The sequence below is a fragment of the Ostrea edulis genome, chromosome 3 (assembly GCF_947568905.1).
Source record: "Ostrea edulis chromosome 3, xbOstEdul1.1, whole genome shotgun sequence".
Lineage (NCBI taxonomy): Eukaryota > Metazoa > Mollusca > Bivalvia > Ostreida > Ostreidae > Ostrea > Ostrea edulis.
In genome coordinates, this window is record NC_079166.1 from 56,080,355 (window position 1) to 56,102,239 (window position 21,885).

Sequence of the window (21,885 nt, forward strand, 5' to 3'; positions counted from 1 at the left end):
TGCAATAAATTTCCTTGGGACAAAAAGTAAATCTTGTGTCAACACATTGAATAGCTTAAGGATATTGTACTTTAAGTTTTAAAACATGTTGTTCTAAAAACTGTCACAAAGAACCTTCTATGTATCCAAAATATAATTCAAATATAGCCATGTACATAAGATTAGATTAGCAAACAATCAAAACTATATTATGAAATCTAATATTGAATATTTCAAATTATGGAGACAATTTGTAGCATACTATAGCAAAATTAAATGTCAAAACTTTCGGATTAACTATGTGTGACAAGATACAAAGAGCCTTGCTTTTAACATGGATAACACAGGGGCGCAAAATGATCAATGTATTTGTCCACCCCCATCACAATCGATTTCAGAGATTGTCCACCCCCATCACAATAAATTTCAAATGGGATTTCTACCATATGCACACACATACTTTGTAATGAAGAAACACCAAACCCAGATTAAGCAATTACAACCACACACTAAACTAGCTGTCAATGACTGACACAAAATCTGCATCTGTTGTAACCATTAGTGAACAGATGTTTCACCACCATAAAGACACCCACTTACTCCAATAACATATCAGTCATTTGTTTGATACTCAAATTGAATTTTACTTATGTATACTGCAATAACATATTTAATAGTCATTTGTTTGATACTCAAATTGAATTTTACTTACTGCAATAACATATTAAGTCATTTGTTTGACACTCAAATATGCCAGTTTCGAGATACGAACTCTTCTGTATAGGAGGTGCATTTAGTGGAACTTTGAATGCCTAAGTGGGACAGAGTGGATATACAGCCAACGAATATACAGCCAACGAGGAAGATGATGAAATGTATTAAAAGCGGCTTCTCTTTAAATATGTGGGAAATACTAAATACTATCGAAAGAAATGCTTTACCGAAGTGGAAACATACAAACATTGTCATATTTGCAAGAAATATCTTGGATATGGTACTTATGACCAGCGAAATAACATGATAGGTTAAGAATTCTATGTATTTAATTACTCCCTAAATACTTATCACTTACTTAGTTTGTGTATCAGTCGAATTCGGGTTATCAAACAGTGTATATGAGAAACTTACCGAGTACATTCACTTACGCTGTGATGAATATCTGTCCCACTCCCGCGTGTAAACAAATTCTTTCGCGCCGTACTATGTACGAGAGTTCTCCAAAGGGAAATAACTCGAACGTATCTTGAAACCGGCGTATTGAATTTTACATAGAAATGCATTCAACTATTTCCTGGTAGTATATTACTAATACTGGCTGGACCACTTAAAACAGAGATTTTCATAACTTAGCACAATAAAACCAAATTAGTATAATCTCACTACTGCCAGACAATGAAAATGAACACTAAAAGCACACAAGCATCACATTCTGTAGCAATACAAGATAGAGATTTTAATCCAGTTCAACTTGTCAGCATCGGTTTAGGAAGTAGAACGGAAACTGAGGTGTCCATGTGAAATTTTCCATGATTCAATTCTCAATCATTTAAACTAGTTTGATGTTTGACCTGGGTGATTGTGATATGCTTTTATTTAAAAGTGAGTCAAAAGGATAAGGTGAAAAATCAGATGGACATATTAAGAAGCACCATATGTGGTTCAGAACCCCTTCCCCTCTGACAAATGGTGGACAGCTAGGGCTGAACAGAGAAGTTCAAACACTTTAAGATTGATACAGATATATCATCACATCAGACGAATATTTTGAACACTTTATCATTGATACAGATATATCATCACATCTGATGAATATTTTGCACTACAGATTTACGTACCAGATTTTTTTGTCCTCTGCTTGTCGGACCATCTCATCTTTCTGGAGGACACCCAGGATCTTGTCCTTCTCCTCCTGAGACAAGTTGTCAAGGTTAAGAAGCTCTTCCATGATTGGACAAAGCAATCCCCTTTAGGGATTTCAGCCAATTGTGATCCTCCTTACTACATCATATCAAGGGAATGTTCAAAAAGCGAGGAAATGGTTTTCAACATCCTCAATGTATACTTTGGTGAATAAATATTGCTTCTTCAAGGGCTCCAAACCTTCAAGGTTATGTCAGCATCACGAGTTTCTGAAATATATAAGAACATAAATGCAGTGAGCTGTTGTGCATCACAATTCACTACAGGATCACATTAAACATCATGCATACCAGTATCACTCAGGCAATCACAAAATTCTAATCAACACCAAAATCGTGGTTTTAAATTCCACCCATTCATTTACCCGCAATTCAGTGTAAGAGGCATCAACACCTCAATACCACTTGATTGGTATTTCACCTGAAATCTTGCTTTTGATCAAGACAATGATGAGTTCTCTGACTCAGCTATGCATGTGTATCCTCAATGAAAAAGTCAAAGAAACTCCGTGTACAATTCCTAGTTCAAAAAGTTGCTTGATTGGAAAACCACAGAATAATATAAATGTCTTTACTTTTTTATTTTTCCATCAGTAATAGCAGCTTTATCTTGAATAAATCTTTTACCATTTAGCTCCTGATCAGCATTTGCACTAACACCAATCAAAGCATAATCTATCAGTACACTCAAACATGTACCTCAAGCAGAGCTCAATAAAATCACAAGTACCTCATGTAAAGGTCAATATAATCACAAGTAATTCATGTAAAGGTCAATATAATCACAAGTTTCTCATGTAAAGGTCAATATAATCACAAGTATCTCATGTAAAGGTCAATATAATCACAAGTAATTCATGTAAAGGTCAACATTATCACAAGTACCTCATGTAAAGGTCAATATAATCACAAGTATCTCATGTAAAGGTCAATATAATCACAAGTAATTCATGTAAAGGTCAATATAATCACAAGTTTCTCATGTAAAGGTCAATATAATCACAAGTAATTCATGTAAAGGTCAATATAATCACAAGTTTCTCATGTAAAGGTCAATATAATCACAAGTATCTCATGTAAAGGTCAACATAATCACCAAGTATCTCATGTAAAGGTCAACATAATCACCAAGTATCTCATGTAAAGGTCAACATAATCACCAAGTATCTCATGTAAAAGTCAACATAATCACCAAGTATCTCATGTAAAGGTCAACATAATCACCAAGTATCTCATGTAAAGGTCAACATAATCACAAGTAACTAATGTAAAGGTCAACATAATCACAAGTAACTCATGTAAAGGTCAATATAATAACAAGTACCTCATGTAAAGGTCAATATAATCACAAGTATCTCATGTAAAGGTCAATATAATCACAAGTACCTCATGTAAAGGTCAATAAAACCACAAAAATTTTATGCAAAGACAAATGAACTCACCAAGTACCTCATGCAGAGGTCAACAACTTACAAGTAACTCATTCAGATTGTTTAAACTTGCAGGACATGTGCCTAACTCTAAACAATCCATTTGACAGCTGACCATTAACACATACTCAAAAGTACTGCAACACCATCACAAAACACTGATTTCACACTTGAGTCCTAGTATTAATTCAGCTCTCTTTTCAATGGTTAAAACACTTCTATTGATCAATATTTTTTATATCTCAGCTAGATCAGCCACCTTTAGGATAGTAATTCAGCCTGTGCATGTCATGACACCTGTTGTGTATTGCTCCTGTGTCACAGCTAGTGTATCGATGTAACACGGCTCATCTGCTCAAAGTTTTTTTTCCCTGTACCAGATGCACATATTAGGAGTAGACAAGCCATCTCAATCGTAGTTTTACTAAGTGACCTTATAGTCACCAGGTAGTATTTACTTTATCACACATACAGTACCCCTTGATTAGCGGTAATACAAAAAATATTCACTACATGAAAGAGAAATGACATTATAAACTGCTTAGTTGTCACTTCAGAAAGAATCTCTTATTATTGTACAACCTGGACAGTAAACTTAAAAACCCAATTATATGTCAGTACATATATCTTATGTTCATCAGATATACAATACTTGAATTTTTCAATATGTATGCACATGCATTGCACAATATCAACTAAACACATGTGAATTCCCTCAAGAATGATCAACTTATCAAAATTGCAATATTCAGTATTATTTACAATATATATATATATATATTAACAAAAAAAAATGCTTTATTTTTTATTTTTTTTTACCTCATAGAGCTATGATGAAGTCTTTCATCTGTCCAGAATTTTCCCATACACTCAAATCAACTCAGCCACGCAAGCAGTTTGACACAGTTTAAACCTCTTTTCACTTACAAAACTACATATCCTTCTGTTGTATTTGAATGTGATCTAGAATTTCGCAATTTTCCCTTCAGTTACAAAATCTGTCATGCAAACACCCACTAACTTAAAATTCACATCCAAAATCGTTTAGAACATATAGTAAACACAACTCCACAGATATATAGGAGAGCTTTCTGAACCGATAGACACAGTGTCTAAAAATACATGTAGTCTGTATTGTTACACCTGTCCAATGACCCGAGGTCTGTTTGAATGGTTATACCTGCAAAATCATGAAGAAGTGGCCTAGGGAGGGGACCTATCTGTAAATCTTATCAGAAACCTGCATGTACAGTGTACACGGTTTACCTTTAAATGCCCTACCAACATCTTTGGAATGCAATATAAGAACTATCTCATATATTCATGCTTATATAGTCAAAATGGTGTACTATATTTAATTAATCTACCTGTAAGAATCACATACCTGAACCTAATTCAACAGGTGTATTAAAGCACAACACTGATAAGTTCATGTAAAGGTACATTGGAATCAGCTGACATTTTTGTTGTTTTGTTTCCATCTATTTGTACAACAAACGTTGACACAGATGACTTACAACTCTAAAATTTGGACTTTATCAATCATGAAGCAATAACATATAATAGTAAAACATTAGAATTTACTGGCACTGTATGGTAACAGCTAGATTTGAAAATATACACTTATAGCCAAACAATATATTAATCTCATTTAATACACACGGCAGATGTAACATCCATCTCATGTAAAACCAAATTCTAACATCAGTTTAAGCTATCACCACAAAAAAATCAACTTTTAAAATTCCAAACCGGTAATCCTTACTATAAACATCCTCAAGGAAGACAACCACAGGTAAATCTCATTTTAAGAAGTTAAAAACAGTGACAGTGAAACGCGACAATAGGTCCTTTAAAAACATTCACCAACACATGCCAAGTAGGTGTGGGTGGAGCTTATATACAAATAAATACATAGGCATTTAAATTACTTGGCAATCTTGCCCATCAGAATCTCTTTAACATTTATAGCATTATATTACATGAAATTATCAAATTGTGCACATAAAACATGATTTAACAAACTTATATCTAAAGCACTAAACTGAAATACACAATTCAAAGCTGATCACAAAACTCCATTTTCTTCTACACAAAAGGGATATAGACATGAGTAGTATTACTAACAAAATCCAACCAACTGTTACACACACCATTACAACTGTGACATTTCTGTCTAATTGATCACAATTAATTTCATTTATAACCCCTGGCATTAAATAGAGTATAATGGTGCTTTTAGAGCTTTAAATGATAAATCCATACATTCTTTTCTGTTACAGCTTACAGAATTCTTTTTTACATCACTAAAACTTCTTAACATACATGTGACTCAACTAATCCCAGATCTAGAATGTCCCTGAACTACTTCCAAACCAAGAATGCCCTAAATAATCCCATACCTAGAATACACCAATTATTTATCTCCCAATTACACCAATACCTAGAATATTCTAACCAATCCCAGACCTAGAATATTCTAACTAATCCCAGATATAGAATATCCTAACCAATCCCAGACCTAGAATATTCTAAACCAATACCAGACCTAGAATATACTAACCAATCCCAGACCTAGAATATCCTAACCAATACTAGACCTAGAAGTTATCATAACCAATCAATAGATATAGAATATTCTAACTAATCACAGACCTAGAATATCCTAACCAATCCCAGACCTAGAATATTCTAACCAATCCAAGACCTAGAATATTCTAACCAATCCAAGACCTAGAATATCCTAACCAATCAATAGACCTAGAATATTCTAACCAATCAATAGACCTAGAATATTCTAACCATTCCCAGACCTAGAATATTCTAACCACTCCCAGACCTAGAATATTCTAACCACTCCCAGACCTAGAATATTCTAACTAATCCCAGACATAGAATATCCTAACCAATCCCAGACATAGAATATCCTAACCAATCCCAGACATAGAATATCCTAACCAATCCCAGACATAGAATATTCTAACTAATCCCAGACCTAGAATATTCTAACCAATCAATATATCTAGAATATCCTAACCAATCCCAGACCTAGAATATCCTAACCAATGACAGACCTAGAATATCCTAACCAATGACAGACCTAGAATATCCTAACCAATGCCAGACCTAGAATGCCCAAATTAATTCCAGACCTAAAAACTCCCAAGTAGTAATCCAATGCTTAGAATGATCAAACCAATCTCAGAAATGAAATATACAATCCCAAACTAAAAATGAATTAATAAATATAGGCCTTATCCTAGACCTAAAATGATCATTTCCTTATGACTCCTTGACCTAAAATGCCCTTACTCAATCCAGATCTAAAATGTTTCAACTAATGAATGTGACTGTATTGCCTAAGAAAGTGTCTACCTATGTAGATATACATAGAGACATGTAGTACAGAGATCATATTTCACATCTGGGGCTGAAGTGACTGGTTGTGGAAAAGAGATATCTCTCTCTCTCTCTCCATTTGTCAGGTTTAGGAATTATACCAGGTATATCATCTGTACATCCAGGATACAGATAACTAAGTGTCATTAACAGAAGTTTAAATATCAATCAATCGTATCATACTTCCTTATGCTTAAAAAGCTCTTATAAGTTAAAAATCATTGCCCATTAGAATGCTTCCAGATGATTATCTTCAGAATATACAAAGGAAATTTAACTTAAATTTCAAATATTTACATCCTTTTCCTTAAAACAGTTTGTGTTGTGAAGTAAACAGAATTTAACATCATCATACACCAGGTTTATAATATTCATGTTATGGGAGAGAAAACATCAATACCATATACTGGTGTCTATTTAATTGCGCCCTTAACATACATAGCATATAGTGGATTGGAGCACATGTGAATGCAAGATTTACATTCACTCTGTGCATTTTGTTTCATTTCTATTGAAATCCCTTGCTTGACATTTGCAACTATGAAGGCAAAGTTTGTTACAATTTCATTAGATCAAGTTTTTTAGACTGCCGTCCGTCCAAGTGTGGTTGCTTGGATTTCTCATAAAAATTAATTAAGTTGAAACTTGGACTGATTTTAATAATATATTTTTTTTTTTTAAAGAAATCCAAGCCAGGAAATATCGCTTAGGTTAGTATTTACATGTAATTATATATACACGATCAGTTACCACATTCTGTACTGTGTAACCTGATGTACTGTACACAATGACAGTTACCACATTCTGTAACCTGATGTACTGTATACAATGACAGTTACCACATTCTGTATTCTGTAACCTGAAGTACTGTACACAATGACAGTTACCACATTCTGTATTCTGTAACCTGATGTACTGTACACAATGACAGTTACCACATTCTGTATTCTGTAACCTGAAGTACTGTACACAATGACAGTTACCACATTCTGTATTCTGTAACCTGAAGTACTGTACACAATGACAGTTACCACATTCTGTATTCTGTAACCTGAAGTACTGTACACAATGACAGTTACCACATTCTGTATTCTGTAACCTGATGTTCTGTACACAATGACAGTTACCACATTCTGTATTCTGTAACCTGATGTACTGTACACAATGACAGTTACCACATTCTGTATTCTGTAACCTTAAGTACTGTACACAATGACAGTTAACACATTCTGTATTCTGTAACCTGATGTACTGTACACAATGACAGTTACCACATTCTGTATTCTGTAACCTGAAGTACTGTACACAATGACAGTTATCACATTCTGTATTCTGTAACCTGAAGTACTGTACATAATGACAGTTACCACATTCTGTATTCTGTAACCTGATGTATTGTACACAATCACAGTTACCACATTCTGTATTTTGTAACCTGAAGTACTGTACACAATGACAGTAACCACATTCTGTATTCTGTAACCTGAAGTACTGTACACAATCACAGTAACCACATTCTGTACTCTGTAACCTGAAGTACTGTACACAATGACAGTTACCACATTCTGTATTCTGTAACCTGATGTACTGTACACAATGACAGTTACCACATTCTGTATTCTGTAACCTGAAGTACTGTACACAATGAGAGTTACCACATTCTGTATTCTGTAACCTGATGTACTGTACACAATGACAGTTACCACATTCTGTAAGATAAAATGCATTTAATACAAAATGCTCTACATCACTGTATTTACCAGAAAATTACATGTTTGCATAAGAAGACATTTAAAAGTAATGTGCTGTGTACTATTAAGTGTTTATGGTATACATATAGATAACCGAACAATCAGCTTTAAAATTCTCCTATGCTGTCTTTGATGTTGCGACTTTTGGGAGGTCTCTGTCTGCATTCTGTTTTAGTTCAATTTTAATGATCCACCTGGATATGAGTCATAGCATGATGCAGCATGATAATGTACCTGCATGTATACAACAAAATGTTTCTGATCCACATGCTTGTTATACAGTAGAACTTGTCTAATCTACATGTCAAGGAAGAATACATTCCATTAATTTTTCAAATTCACAGAATCTGATATTATTCTCATTCAAAATTAAAATAAAATATATCCTTGAATCATAAAGGGATCGAATTGACTGATAAATTATATCATCTCTTGTTTTTGCTACATTTCAATACATGTATGCAAATCTATATACCTGTACATGCAGTCACATGACAAAATGTAGTTCCAAGAAAATGTTTCCCTTTACACCACCTTTTTTCAAAAGCTTCTTTTGAAGCTTGTTTCTCCTGAATTTTGAATTGAGTTTAGAAATTTTAGAAATTGCTGTCATGATTTTTCTAACAAAAAAAAAAAAAGTCTTGCTATGAAATATTGCAGTGAGATAACATTTTTCACAAAGTAAAATTTTTAATTTCAAAATTACATATACATGATTGAAATATAAAGAATAAGTACTTTCAAATTAAAGTTGCCATATCTCTGCAATGGGTGATAATAGAATTATTTTGAAATCATTAGATAATACTGTGAACATTTTTGAGATCAGTGCTTTTTATTTCATCAAAATTGGATTAGAAATGAGTTCAGAAATTGCTGGAAAAACATGGTTTTGTAATAATATATCAGGAAAATTTTCTTTGGGAACTAAAATTTGGACAAGGAGTGCTCAATATAAAACATTTTCCTTTGTGATAAAGGGTGTGTGGTCACATTCAGTATACCTTTCCTGGCCTGATATTAAATGCATTAATAAAAATAGTTTTGTAAGTTTAAACAAGATGTGTTTGTGAAACAATGATACAATTAACCCTATGGCAGAAAGGTCACCAAAGAAAAGTCTTTGAATTGTCACACAGAATACACATGTGAAATATGAAAGCCTATCACACACCATTCAGAGGTTATGGCCTACATTGAAGTCTTTCAAAAGTAGGTCGAACTCCAAGGTCAAGGTCATACTTAACTAGATGTGTCTGCGCTACACCAATGCCCCTATACCTGCAGTAAAGTCAAATGAAGGAAATCCATCAAACTATAGCATTGAATGTTGTATTCAGATTGTATGTTACATGCATTTAGTACAATGAAGAACTCAATAACAATCCTTTATATGTTTTAACAGCCATAAAATAAATGCAATAATTTCTCGATGTTAAAGGGGCACAATTCCATCAAAATCAACGAACAGGAACATGATTGATTAAATATTGTTTAACGTCCCTCTCGAGAATATTTCACTCATATTGAGACGTCACCACTGCCGGTGAAGGGCTGCAAAATTTAGGCCTATGCTTGGCGCTTATGGCCTCAAATTGAGCAGGGAGGGATCTTTATTGTGCCACACCCTCTGTGACACAGGACCTCGGTTTTTGCGGTCTCATCGCAAGGACCACCCCATTTAGTCGCCTTCTACGACAAGCAAGGGGTACTGAGGACCAGTATTCTAACTCGGATCCCCACGGGACGACGAACAGGAACAAAACTCAAACTTGATCTGTAACTCATCAATATACACCGGCAGACAAAAAATCAATTCAATAAAGTCCGGAAAACTGACTGTTGTGGAAGAACAGAAGGGTGTACAAGGATAACACTATATGCCCTGACCACTTTGTGGTGGGGGCATAAAAAATTAAGTGCTATCTTGAAAAAGGTGTTGTTACAATTAAGGAATACACATATGAAATATGAAAGCCTTAATTTTCATCACCATCCATTAAAAAATTATGGCCAAGATTCAAGTTTTTGCGGACAGTCAGACAGATACTATATAAAAGATTTTTACATGCCCTGGAATCTCTGATTACGGTGGCATAAAAAATGTGTGAAAGTTTTGTAGCATTACTGTTTTAATACTAATTGTAACAGTTTTCATATATTTCAAATGTACATTCATATATATGTAAATGTACTATTAGAAAACTTGATAAACCATCATCTTATAATAGGGTCAAACGTAGAACAACATTAAAATCTTTTATCTAGAAGGACCATTTCAACCTTTCCCCCAACAACTACATGATTTTAACAATTCCATCTGTGACAATCTCAACCTGATCCCAGATCTCCAAAATGCAATTATCCCAGTTCACTAAGTTGTAAAATACCAGTTACCACCATCTAGTTTTCAACTTTAGCACCTAAGTTAAAGTATCCCAAGGATATATGGTCAAATTGTGTCCAATTCATTTTTAAATGTATACATATTACCCAGACCAAGACCTATATATCCTGCAGCTAAAGAGTGAACATTGGAAAATTTTCATACACTGATTATCAGAAATAAATTCTATAATCAATTTATTAAATCAACATCAAAATATCGAATCAGTTTCATAAATTGATAAACCATTCTTTATTACGAAATAAGTTTGAAATTGCATGTTGCAAAGCTAGCTGGCTTAAATATAATAAATACTGGATATAGATACCTTCATTCACATCTAGAAGAGAGGTCACAGAAAGAATACAGTTCATTTTTAAAAAACTTAATATACAAGCTCCTATTAATGATGGCAAACAATTGCAAATTCTACAAAGTTGTGCAATTTTCGTAATTTTATTTAAGAGTTAAACAAGATGTGATTGTGAAAACTAATGCTCCCAGATTACAACAGAGTGGAACTGTAAGACATTCTAAAAGATATGGTTTGTAATATTTAAATTTTCGAAAAGTGGGTCAAGGGTCAATGTAAAGGTCACCAGGTCAAAGATTTTAGTACCAATGGAAAGGTCTTGCCACAAGGAATACACATACAAATATGGTGTAAAAACATTAGAAAGACTGCATGTAGGTACAGATTATAACATCCCTCTATAATGTAATAAGAAAATACATGTATAACCATGACCTCCTTACCTAACAAGAGCAACACCAACGTGGCATAATACGCCCGTAGATTTTGCTCAAGGAAAACATATTTTAGTGGGATTCATATTTTAGTGAAGTTAGCACTGTCCTCTGTGAGCTAATTCATTATATGCTTGTAGAAATGGATATCAAGATATAAAGAGGGATATAGCCTTAGAATGCGCTACTTCATAAATATGCTAATATACCACACACCTTTGCTTGAAACAGTTAGTGCTAAAGTATAAGTACAGGTACAGTATACTGAAATCCTGTTACAACCACCTTGACCTTTGACCTTGAGAAACAATAGGCTTCCTCCACTTGGAATAAGGTATATGCATATTAAATTTGACACTCCTAGCCCCAACGGTTCGGTCTGTATACCTACAAGGTTTTCCTACTAAGTAAACCTATGACCTTGAAAAAAAATAGGCATCTTCCTCTCATCATGGTGATCAAATATACCAAGTTATAATATCCAGGAGCTTACGGTCCGGTTTGTATCCTGTCCACAAGGTTTTCCTAATAAGTGATACTACGACCTTGACCTTTGACCTTGAAAAACAATAGGCACCTTCCTCTCATCATGATGATCAAATATACCAAGTTATAATATCCTGGAGCTTACGGTTCGGTTTGTATCCTGCCCACAAGGTTTTCCTAATAAGTGATACTACGACCTTGACCTTTGAACTTGAAAAACAATAGGCATCTTCCTCTCATCACGGTGATCAAATGTACCAAGTTGAAAAGTCCTAGGGCTTATGGTTCAGTCTGTATCCTGCCCACAAGGTCCGGACAGACAGACGGACGACGCCATACCATAATACGTCCCGTCTTCGACGGACGTATAAAAACGATTTCATGTAAATCTCAGCTTTTCTGGCTCAGTGGTTCTTGAGTTCTGAAGAAGATTTTTAAAGAGTTTTCCTATATATTTGCATGTAAAACTTTGATCCCCTATTGTGGCCCCATCATACCCCCGGGGGGGGGGGGGGGGGGGGGGGGGGGGGGCATGATTTTAACAAACTTGAATCTGCATTATGTCAGGAAGCTTTCATGTAAATCTCAGATTTTCTGGCTCAGTGGTTCTTGAGAAGAAGATTTTTAAATGACCCCACCCTATTTTTGTGATTATCTCCCCTTTTAAAGGGACATGACCCTTCATTGGCTCAGTGGTTCTGGAGAAGAAGTCGAATATGTAAAAAGTTTACCGACAGACAGAGAGACGGACAACAGGCAATCAGAATATCTCACTTGAGCTTTCAGCTCAGGTGAGCTAAAAACTATGGAGTATATATCCTATTCAACATTTTCTTAAAAAAACAACAGTCCAAATTAGTGATGGGCAATCGGACCTAAAACCACAATCGATTATCGGCAATAATCGGACACATGTACTCGATTACTAATCGATTATAATCGGAATTGGCATTTAAGTGTTTTCCCCTCAAATTAGATGTAACAGAATCATTAAATGTATGGAAACAACATTTGAATTCTTCTTTGTTTCATTTATTCACTGGTATATAAATCAGAATTCCAATATATCAAGTAATGGAATTTATCTATAATATCAATGTATCAAAGATATCAGAGATAGACTCCTTTATTTTGACTGTTGAATGTCATTGTTGTTACCGTCCTTCGTATCTCCCGGCATTTTCTTTGCTTATTTTTGATCGGGTTTGACATACAGAAAATAAAATTTGAACAAAGTTGAAGTGATTTCCGGATTTTATTTGGTCAACGATGTCGGCGACTTTTATTTTATAATCGATTAGTAGCATCGTGGGTCTCTGAACGACCGACAATCGATCATCGGCGACAATCGTTTCATCACTAGTCCAAATATCACAATATCTTTAACAATGCTCTCTCTGTTTAGTACAACAGCATTTGTAATAAAAAAAATTCAAAAATAAACTCAACGTTTTTCCAGTATCAATGAGGAACAGATGAATTGTTGGAACTTGTCCTTAACCTGTGAGAACCACTGTAACAAAAAATGTAGGTCAGATGCATGCAACATCTGGACCAAGAGTTTAGAAAAAGCATCCCAAGGCATTTAATGGAAGCAAGTCTGATTTGCTTTCCCCTTGTCATCACTTGAAACTAGACCCAATTGCTGACCTTATAAACATACAGTTGGACATGATTTTGAGTGTACTTCTACATATCTGTAGTGGAGGGTGTGGTTTATAAAATTCACTTGTAAGAATCCAGATAATTTAAGAGTAAAGCATGGAAAAATGTTAAGTCAATCAAAAGAAACAGCAAGCATCTTAACATTTTTAAGATAAATTATGGCATTTCTTCTAAACAAAAGTAAATGTGTGCGGCTTCATGAAACAAAGTAAATTAATAAATCCTCATTTCCCATTAACTTACTCTAGTTCACTTGACCTCCCCAACCCTCCATCAATAAGGCTATAGTCTACATAATTTTGGAATTCTGTGTGTGAAGTTTCAAGACAATGGGTGAAAAGAGAGGCTAGATTTCAATAGCCCAAAAACCATATTGTCTGACATTTCTGCTTAGACAATTTGACCGTTGAATCCGATATTGGTCATGATCTCTTCCCTTGAAAAGTCTACATGTCATTTATCATGAATCTAAGTAAAAATAAATATAAAACATTTATAACCAAGAGACTGTGTTCATCATAAATTATCCAGGTCCTATTGACGGGACTTTTGAACTTTTCACCCCAAAAGTTATATGATTGAAACATCTAAACAAGTCAATTTTGTTACATCCTGATGCAATAGACAAGGTAGACAGACAGAGCGGATCAAAGGCTCTAGTCTTCATGAGGCTGGATAGCTGTATACCCCAATAAGGAGTTTGTATACAAAGTAGTATTACAATTCAGTTGGAATATAAAGATTGACTGCAGTTCTTCCCTAAGCATTACAGTGCTCTTGTGTTCATCAAATTTTCTATATTCTTGCAATTTGACAACTAATTACTTGCATAATGATTATAAGGAGAAAATGAGTTTTGTAAAGGGATTGTGAAACACATGATCTCACCATACATGTATAAAAATAAATTTCTCATGATTAATAAGGCCTACAGCATAAGCATATACAAACTACATGCATTTATTTTATCAGTTGTAACCAGTGTAAATAAAACATCAGCTGGTACATGTATGACATTCTTAACATGTGGATGGACAGACAAACCTACCAAAAAATCTAGCAAAATGCTTCAATTATGAATCCTTACCACTCAAGTAGTTGTCTGATGCATGGTTTTTCACTTAGTATATATATGCAGGCTTTGGCATCATATCAAATCATCTGAGGCTGGAAGAAAAATGCATATATTCTGTACAAATGACCACAAATATCAGTAGATTTAATTATTTCTTATTAAATGGTGCAGTCAGCTTAGAATAGCTATATATCCTACAGTGACAGTGCGGTACAGAGCTGTCAATTCATGCATCAGGAACTGCACCAACTTAATGCACTCTTTATATGTCAATCACCAGCATGTTGTTTCTGCATCATGAAACCTGCATTTTTCATCCTCCATCAATTTCAGAAAATCAATGCATGTAATACATGTTATAGATTCCCAAACATTGTGCTAAGTAAATGTAAACTTTAGTATCGAAAAACAAGCCTTCATTTATAGAATATCATAAATTTATCTTTGACCACATCTAATACATACATGTTTGTATCTAATAATTGAGAGGCATAATACATTAATACTAATAGAATGATTTATCTCTTTAAATTAGATTTGGACTGCAAAAATTTAAATCCTATTTATGCAAGAAAAACTGAACGAGAATACAGAATTTAAGTTCCACTGACATATAATTATTTTTCTCAAACCACTAAAATTCAAAGAAAATGATATCAGAATGTCTTTGGCCTTGATAAAAATTACCATATAGATACTGTGTCTATGTCTCTCATCGATCACACACTAATGACTCGTGGAAATTGGACGTGATAAAAAATAAACAGATTCACATGAAACAGTTTAATCCAGAATTGTTTTTGTTCTGTTACACACACATTTTTATGAATTTATAATTTGCTTAGGTAATAAATTGATTCATTTGAGACATAAATATCTATGTGTCCACCAATTAAAGCATGTGACAATGAAGTGACGTGGTATAATTTATAATAAATACATCTCATTTAGGTTGCATGACAGGGATTGCATATTCATAGGCATTTTCATCTATGAATGAAAACGAAAGGAAAAGTGAGCAAGCTCACATACCCCATATGCTCCAACATTGCTTGACAATGCCTCACACAATGAATGGTATTGATATGCATTACTGCAAGAACAGGACAGACGGGCTAGAATTCTAAGTTCAAAAGGGGCATAATAACTCCCACAAAAATTATTGAATCAGAATTTCCAGGGAATATGCACATCTACACAGTGTGTCCTTTTTAACTAAAAAGTTTCACACAAATCTATTGAGCGGTCTCAGAGGAGTTGCGCTGACAAGAACAGGACAGATGGGCTCAAAATTCTAAGTTCAAAAGGGGCATAACTCCACACAAATTACTGAATCAGAATTTCCTGGGAATATGCACATCTACACAGTGTGTCCTTTTTAACTACAAAGTTTCACGAAATTCTGTTGAGTGCACGGTCTCAGAGAAGTTGTGCTGACAAGAAAGGGACGGACTGACTGATGGATTAAAAACAATATTCCCTCTGCAATTTGGTTGCGCGGAGTATATATATATAAATTTTACAATAATTCATTCCTATTTTCAATCATATTTATAATTATCAAATTATAAGGATAAATCTGTAATAATTTAATCAAAATATTAAGTAATACTGTTGTCTCTTTTTCTGGGTGTTTGATGCAAGTATGTCGATCTGAACATGCATGCTTATGAAACTACAATGCGATCAATTGACTTATTAGTATCACAAACCCAAAACAAGAAGTACATGTACATGGGCCACATTGCTCATCCGAATTACCATCACCATTTTGTGATTTTCAATAGATTTTTTTCTTTATTCCCACAAAAAAATTGTGTCCCAAACAGGTCAGAACATAAATGAACTTTAATTCATAAAACAATAGATTGCTTGAATATCACCATAACTATGACAGATCAGGTGAGCTAAAAAATAGACAAGTACTCCATACAGAATGTGATATATCAAAAGATTCTCTATAGGATCAGTAATCATGCTTATACATGCATGAATATATAAATATTATATATATATATATATATAGAGAGAGAGAGAGAGAGAGAGAGAGAGAGAGAGAGAGAGAGAGAGAGAGATATTTATTTTGCAGTTGTTTTTTTTTCAAATACCAAGAATACTTGTCTTAATTTTTTTCTTATAATATTCAATACTGCATGAAGCATTGATCTGAATACTGTGACGTTTTCTACGTTAACTGACAAGTTTTGTTTTATTACCATATGAATACTGGTGTGTTATAAAACACTTGCACACAACATCAATATTTGACTGAGGCAGCTGGTACTACTTGTCGCCTGAAGTACTTCCCGTTCAAGAAGTTTGCCAGTCATCAGGTGAATCTATATACCACATCAACATGCATTATGCCATATCTGTTTTATTTTCTGACCTAGTAATTCAAGTGTCACTTGTAATGAATATTCATTTTCTCCACCTGATTTCACTATTGCCCAGGTTGACTGTTCGTAACAACACTGTACCAGCCAAACATGGCTTGAAATAATCATCATCATTTCTTATTTGAAATTTTTCACTTAAATTCTAATTCAACATTTGGAAAGCCCGACACTGTAAATGTACATTTATTATGTGTGGTACTAACTACTTAAAATTTCCACTGTCACATGAAATATGTGGAATTTCATTCCAATGGACTGAAAAAGCATGCTAGTTGTTTTCATGCAAGCTATGCATGTATATGCAACTCAGTGGAATTTCATAACTGCGGCCCAAACCAACAAGAGTACTGTGAATGGTACAACTTATGTTTGTTAGACCTTCAGTGCAATATCTCTATCCATGATGAGAAAAAGTCCAGAAAATTATTTGACCTACTTTAGGGCTAAAAGTTGAAATATGAACTAATTATGTATTTTGGTTGTGACAAAATTTCAGGGCAATACCTGCATTCATAACGCAAAATAATCTGGAAAACTGTTTGACCTACTTTTACCCCTCATTGTGCACTAATCCATCTGAAAATGCAAACTGAACTCATATTCCTCTGAAAGGAAGCTTGTAACTAAATTTCAGGGCAATATCCATCTTTAATGAAAACAAGGTTTTTCTACTGAGTGATACTATGACCTTGACCTTGAGAAACAATAGACATCCTCTGCTTGCCATAAGGTGTATGTGTACCAAGTTTCATAGTTCCAGTCTAGTTCTAGTCCCAATGGTTCAGTCTGTATCCTGCCTACAAGATTTTCTTACTATGTGATACTACAACCTTGACCTTTGACCTTGAAGAACAAAAGGTGTCTTCCACTTGGCATGAGGAGTATGTGTACCAAGTTGATGGTCCTAGCCCCAATAGTTTGGTCTGTTCTGCCTTTTAGGTCTTCCTATAAATTGATACTATGACCTTGACCTTAAAAAACAATAGGCATCTTCCTCTCACCAAGGCGATCAAATGTACCAAGTGGTAGATCCTGGAACTCACAGATCATTTTGCCAACATGGTCTGGACAGACGGACAGACAGAGCCATACTATAATACGTCCTGTCTTTGAAATGATAATCTGTGAAATTATGACTCTGTGGAATTAAATACATCTGTAGGAAGTTGAGGGAAACTGGGAATCAAAATCAAAACGATAACATTATCAATCCATCTTTCCCAACTTTAAAAGAAGGAGGATAAGTTGGGTTCAAACATGCAATTGTGTCAATGGGAAGTCGTTTTCATGCAGTATGACAGGGCTTGAAGCTATTAACTTTTTATGTCACCAGTCCAGTCGGACTGATGGGGGTATAATTTCAACCAGTCTGCAGAAAAATTTACCAGTCCAACAGAGTTTTCCAGAAATAATTAAACATATTTCATTAATGTTATTAAAATGAAATTTAACTCAATATGCCTCAGACAATATTGTAACACTTAAATGTGGGATTTATATTTACGAATCCAATTCGTCTGATATCTTCAGATTGAAGCACTGCCAAATGTGTGTATAAAATTTCATAAGTATATTTTCCAAAATGATGCTTTAGAAAATTAACCAGTCCCATCGGACTGACTAAAACAAATGTCAGTCAGTCCACCAGACTTTTAACCAGTCACAGACTGACGGGCATATGTTAATTCTGAGCCCTGTTTAACCAGTCACAGACTGACAGGCATATGTTAATTCTGAGCCCTGTTTAACCAGTCACAGACTGACGGGCATATGTTAATTTCGAGTCGTTTAACCAGTCACAGACTGACGGACAGATGTTAATTTCAAGCCCTGTTTAACCAGTCACAGACTGACTGGCATATGTTAATTCTGAGCCCTGTTTAACCAGTCACAGACTGATGGGCATATGTTAATTTCAAGCCCTGTTTAACCATGCAGTCACAGACTGACGGGCATATGTTAATTCTGAGCCCTGTTTAACCATGCAGTCACAGACTGACAGGCATATGTTAATTCTGAGCCCTGTTTAACCAGTCACAGACTGACGGACATATGTTAATTTCGAGCCCTGTTTAACCAGTCACAGACTGACGGACAGATGTTAATTCTGAGCCCTGTTTAACCATGCAGTCACAGACTGACGGGCATATGTTAATTTCAAGCCCTGTTTAACCAGTCACAGACTGACGGGCATATGTTAATTCTGAGCCCTGTTTAACCAGTCACAGACTGACGGGCATATGTTAATTCTGAGCCCTGTTTAACCAGTCACAGACTGACGGACATATGTTAATTTCGAGCCCTGTTTAACCAGTCACAGACTGACTGGCATATGTTAATTCTGAGCCCTGTTTAACCAGTCACAGACTGACGGACAGATGTTAATTCTGAGCCCTGTTTAACCATGCAGTCACAGACTGACGGGCATATGTTAATTTCAAGCCCTGTTTAACCAGTCACAGACTGATGGGCATATGTTAATTCTGAGCCCTGTTTAACCAGTCACAGACTGACGGACAGATGTTAATTCTGAGCCCTGTTTAACCATGCAGTCACAGACTGACGGGCATATGTTAATTTCAAGCCCTGTTTAACCAGTCACAGACTGACGGGCATATGTTAATTCTGAGCCCTGTTTAACCAGTCACAGACTGACAGTCAGATGTTAATTCTGAGCCCTGTTTAACCAGTCACAGACTGACAGTCAGATGTTAATTCTGAGCCCTGTTTAACCAGTCACAGACTGACAGTCAGATGTTAATTTCGAGCCCTGTATGACTACTGTAGATTCCTTATTTTACGTGAGTACTTAACGTGCACTATGTAAATTTACACAATGACTACAAACAAAAAACAAGTAAGCAACTAAGGATGACCTTTTGATAATGAAACAAAAGTGCTCTATAAAGCCGTGCTACCGTACTTAGATAGAGCTCTACCACTGCAAATAATTGCATTAATCATTTGAGTGACTAATGTGTCCTCACAAAAAAAAAACTCTGTTATATAATACAAGCATTGTAAATAAACAACATTATATTGTCAACAAGAGCAATGCTCATGCTTCGAAATACATCCATCTCATAAACTCTGTAATGCAGTAGATATCAACGAAAGAATTAATGTCAAAATAATCCATTCTGACACTCAACAGTGTTCATTCAACATTTTCTCTAATATCAATCAGTATCAATTCATTGTTACTTCTACGATGGCTTTGTTAATAAAAATGTTTTTAAAAAATCATTCTAATCAAGTATAAATTGACACGCAATATTATTACTTTTTAAAATACATTTTAGGCACCACCAACATGGGGAACATGTACAGTACCCAACCAATGAGCAAGTCTGATGATCCTTTACTCTTAGTAGTACTTACTGTGTTTCCTTCATGATCACCCACAACAGAATTACCTAGACTTTTGACCTTCAGAAATAACAAGCATCCTCCCCTCATCCTGTTTTCTGGGTTTGGTTATCCTTGCTTTATATAAAGTACTCTTTTTATCCTTCACATAAAGTGTTCACGGAGAGACAGAAACACTGCACCATATCATGATGCAACCTATCTCTGACAGTTGTGCACATGTATGCATATTGTCAGATTCACAGAGAAGTTTCAACTGTTAATGTACACTATGACAGATCAATAGGTCAAGATTTCAGGTGACCTAAAATGACATATCAATTGTTGTAATATTGTGGCGGGAATTACCTGAGGTCTGATTGAGTGGGCACGACTGGATTGACTGACATTTACAACCACAGGTGCCCAGTAAGTTCAGTTGATAAACACCCGACTTAAAGTTCAGGGGCTTGGGTTCGAATGACAGTTTGGTCCATTGTGTATTTTTCCTCTCTTGTTACAGATATCTAAACTAAACAAAAACTGGTTTGCATGTTCAATTGTTGAAAATATTAATAGTGTTTAATCTAGGATTCTTGAGAGGGCACATATATCATATGTTTAAAAGGGCACTTTTCGTCATGGCAAGACAATTTCGGGGCATTTTCATTGTATCATACGTGTACTATGATAGTAATAGAATAATCATTTAGCCTCTTTAAAAGTTAATACCTGCTGCCTTGTTTTTAAACTTTTCAATCAACCTTGTGAAATAAAGAACAATTGTTTATATTAACAAATATTTTTTTAATTTTATAGAGAAAAAAGGGCATGGTGCAATTAAAAAGGGCACGGCGCAGCGCCATGCTACATGCTAGTTTGCTTTAGATTTAACGTCACTAGTTAAATATAACAGGATACATAGATATCACCACAAATGACAATTCATGTGTCATGAATACTTTAATACAACTCTGGACAGTGTGTACCGATTATCGCTGACTTTCACACTCTGGACAGTGTGTACCAATTATCACTGACTTTCGATTGTCGGTCAATATAACTAAAACAACTCTGGACAGTGTGTACCGATTATCGCTGACTTTCACACTCTGGACAGTGTGTACTGATTATCGCCGACTTTAAACTGTCGGTCACAACTAAAACAATTCTGGACAGTGTGTACCGATTAGCGCTGACTTTCAACTGTCGTTCACAACTAAAACAACTCTGGACTGAGTGTGTACCGATTATCACTGACTTTCACACTCTGGATAGTGTGTACCGTTTATCACTGACTT

The 21,885-nt window shown here is 34.9% G+C and overlaps 1 protein-coding gene across 4 annotated transcripts in view; it reads right to left on the minus strand.

Moving 5' to 3' along the window:
- Nucleotides 1-20,773, minus strand: part of LOC125674122 (uncharacterized) — a 71,096-nt gene extending 50,323 nt beyond the window's left edge. Inside the window, exons 1-3 of one of the 4 annotated variants that reach the window (XM_048911171.2) lie at nucleotides 20,618-20,773; nucleotides 14,850-14,929; nucleotides 1,815-2,108 (exon numbers count right to left, since the gene is read on the minus strand). In XM_048911171.2, coding sequence (XP_048767128.2) covers nucleotides 1,815-1,924 — 110 coding nt within the window. In that variant the 5' untranslated portion in view covers nucleotides 1,925-2,108; nucleotides 14,850-14,929; nucleotides 20,618-20,773. Of the gene's footprint in view, nucleotides 1-1,814; nucleotides 2,109-3,340; nucleotides 3,673-4,147; nucleotides 4,526-5,093; nucleotides 5,205-14,849; nucleotides 14,930-20,617 lie in introns of those variants that run through there. The other 3 variants (XM_048911172.2, XM_048911169.2, XM_048911170.2) reach the window with 3 other exon arrangements.
- Between the last annotated feature and the right edge of the window lie 1,112 nt (nucleotides 20,774-21,885).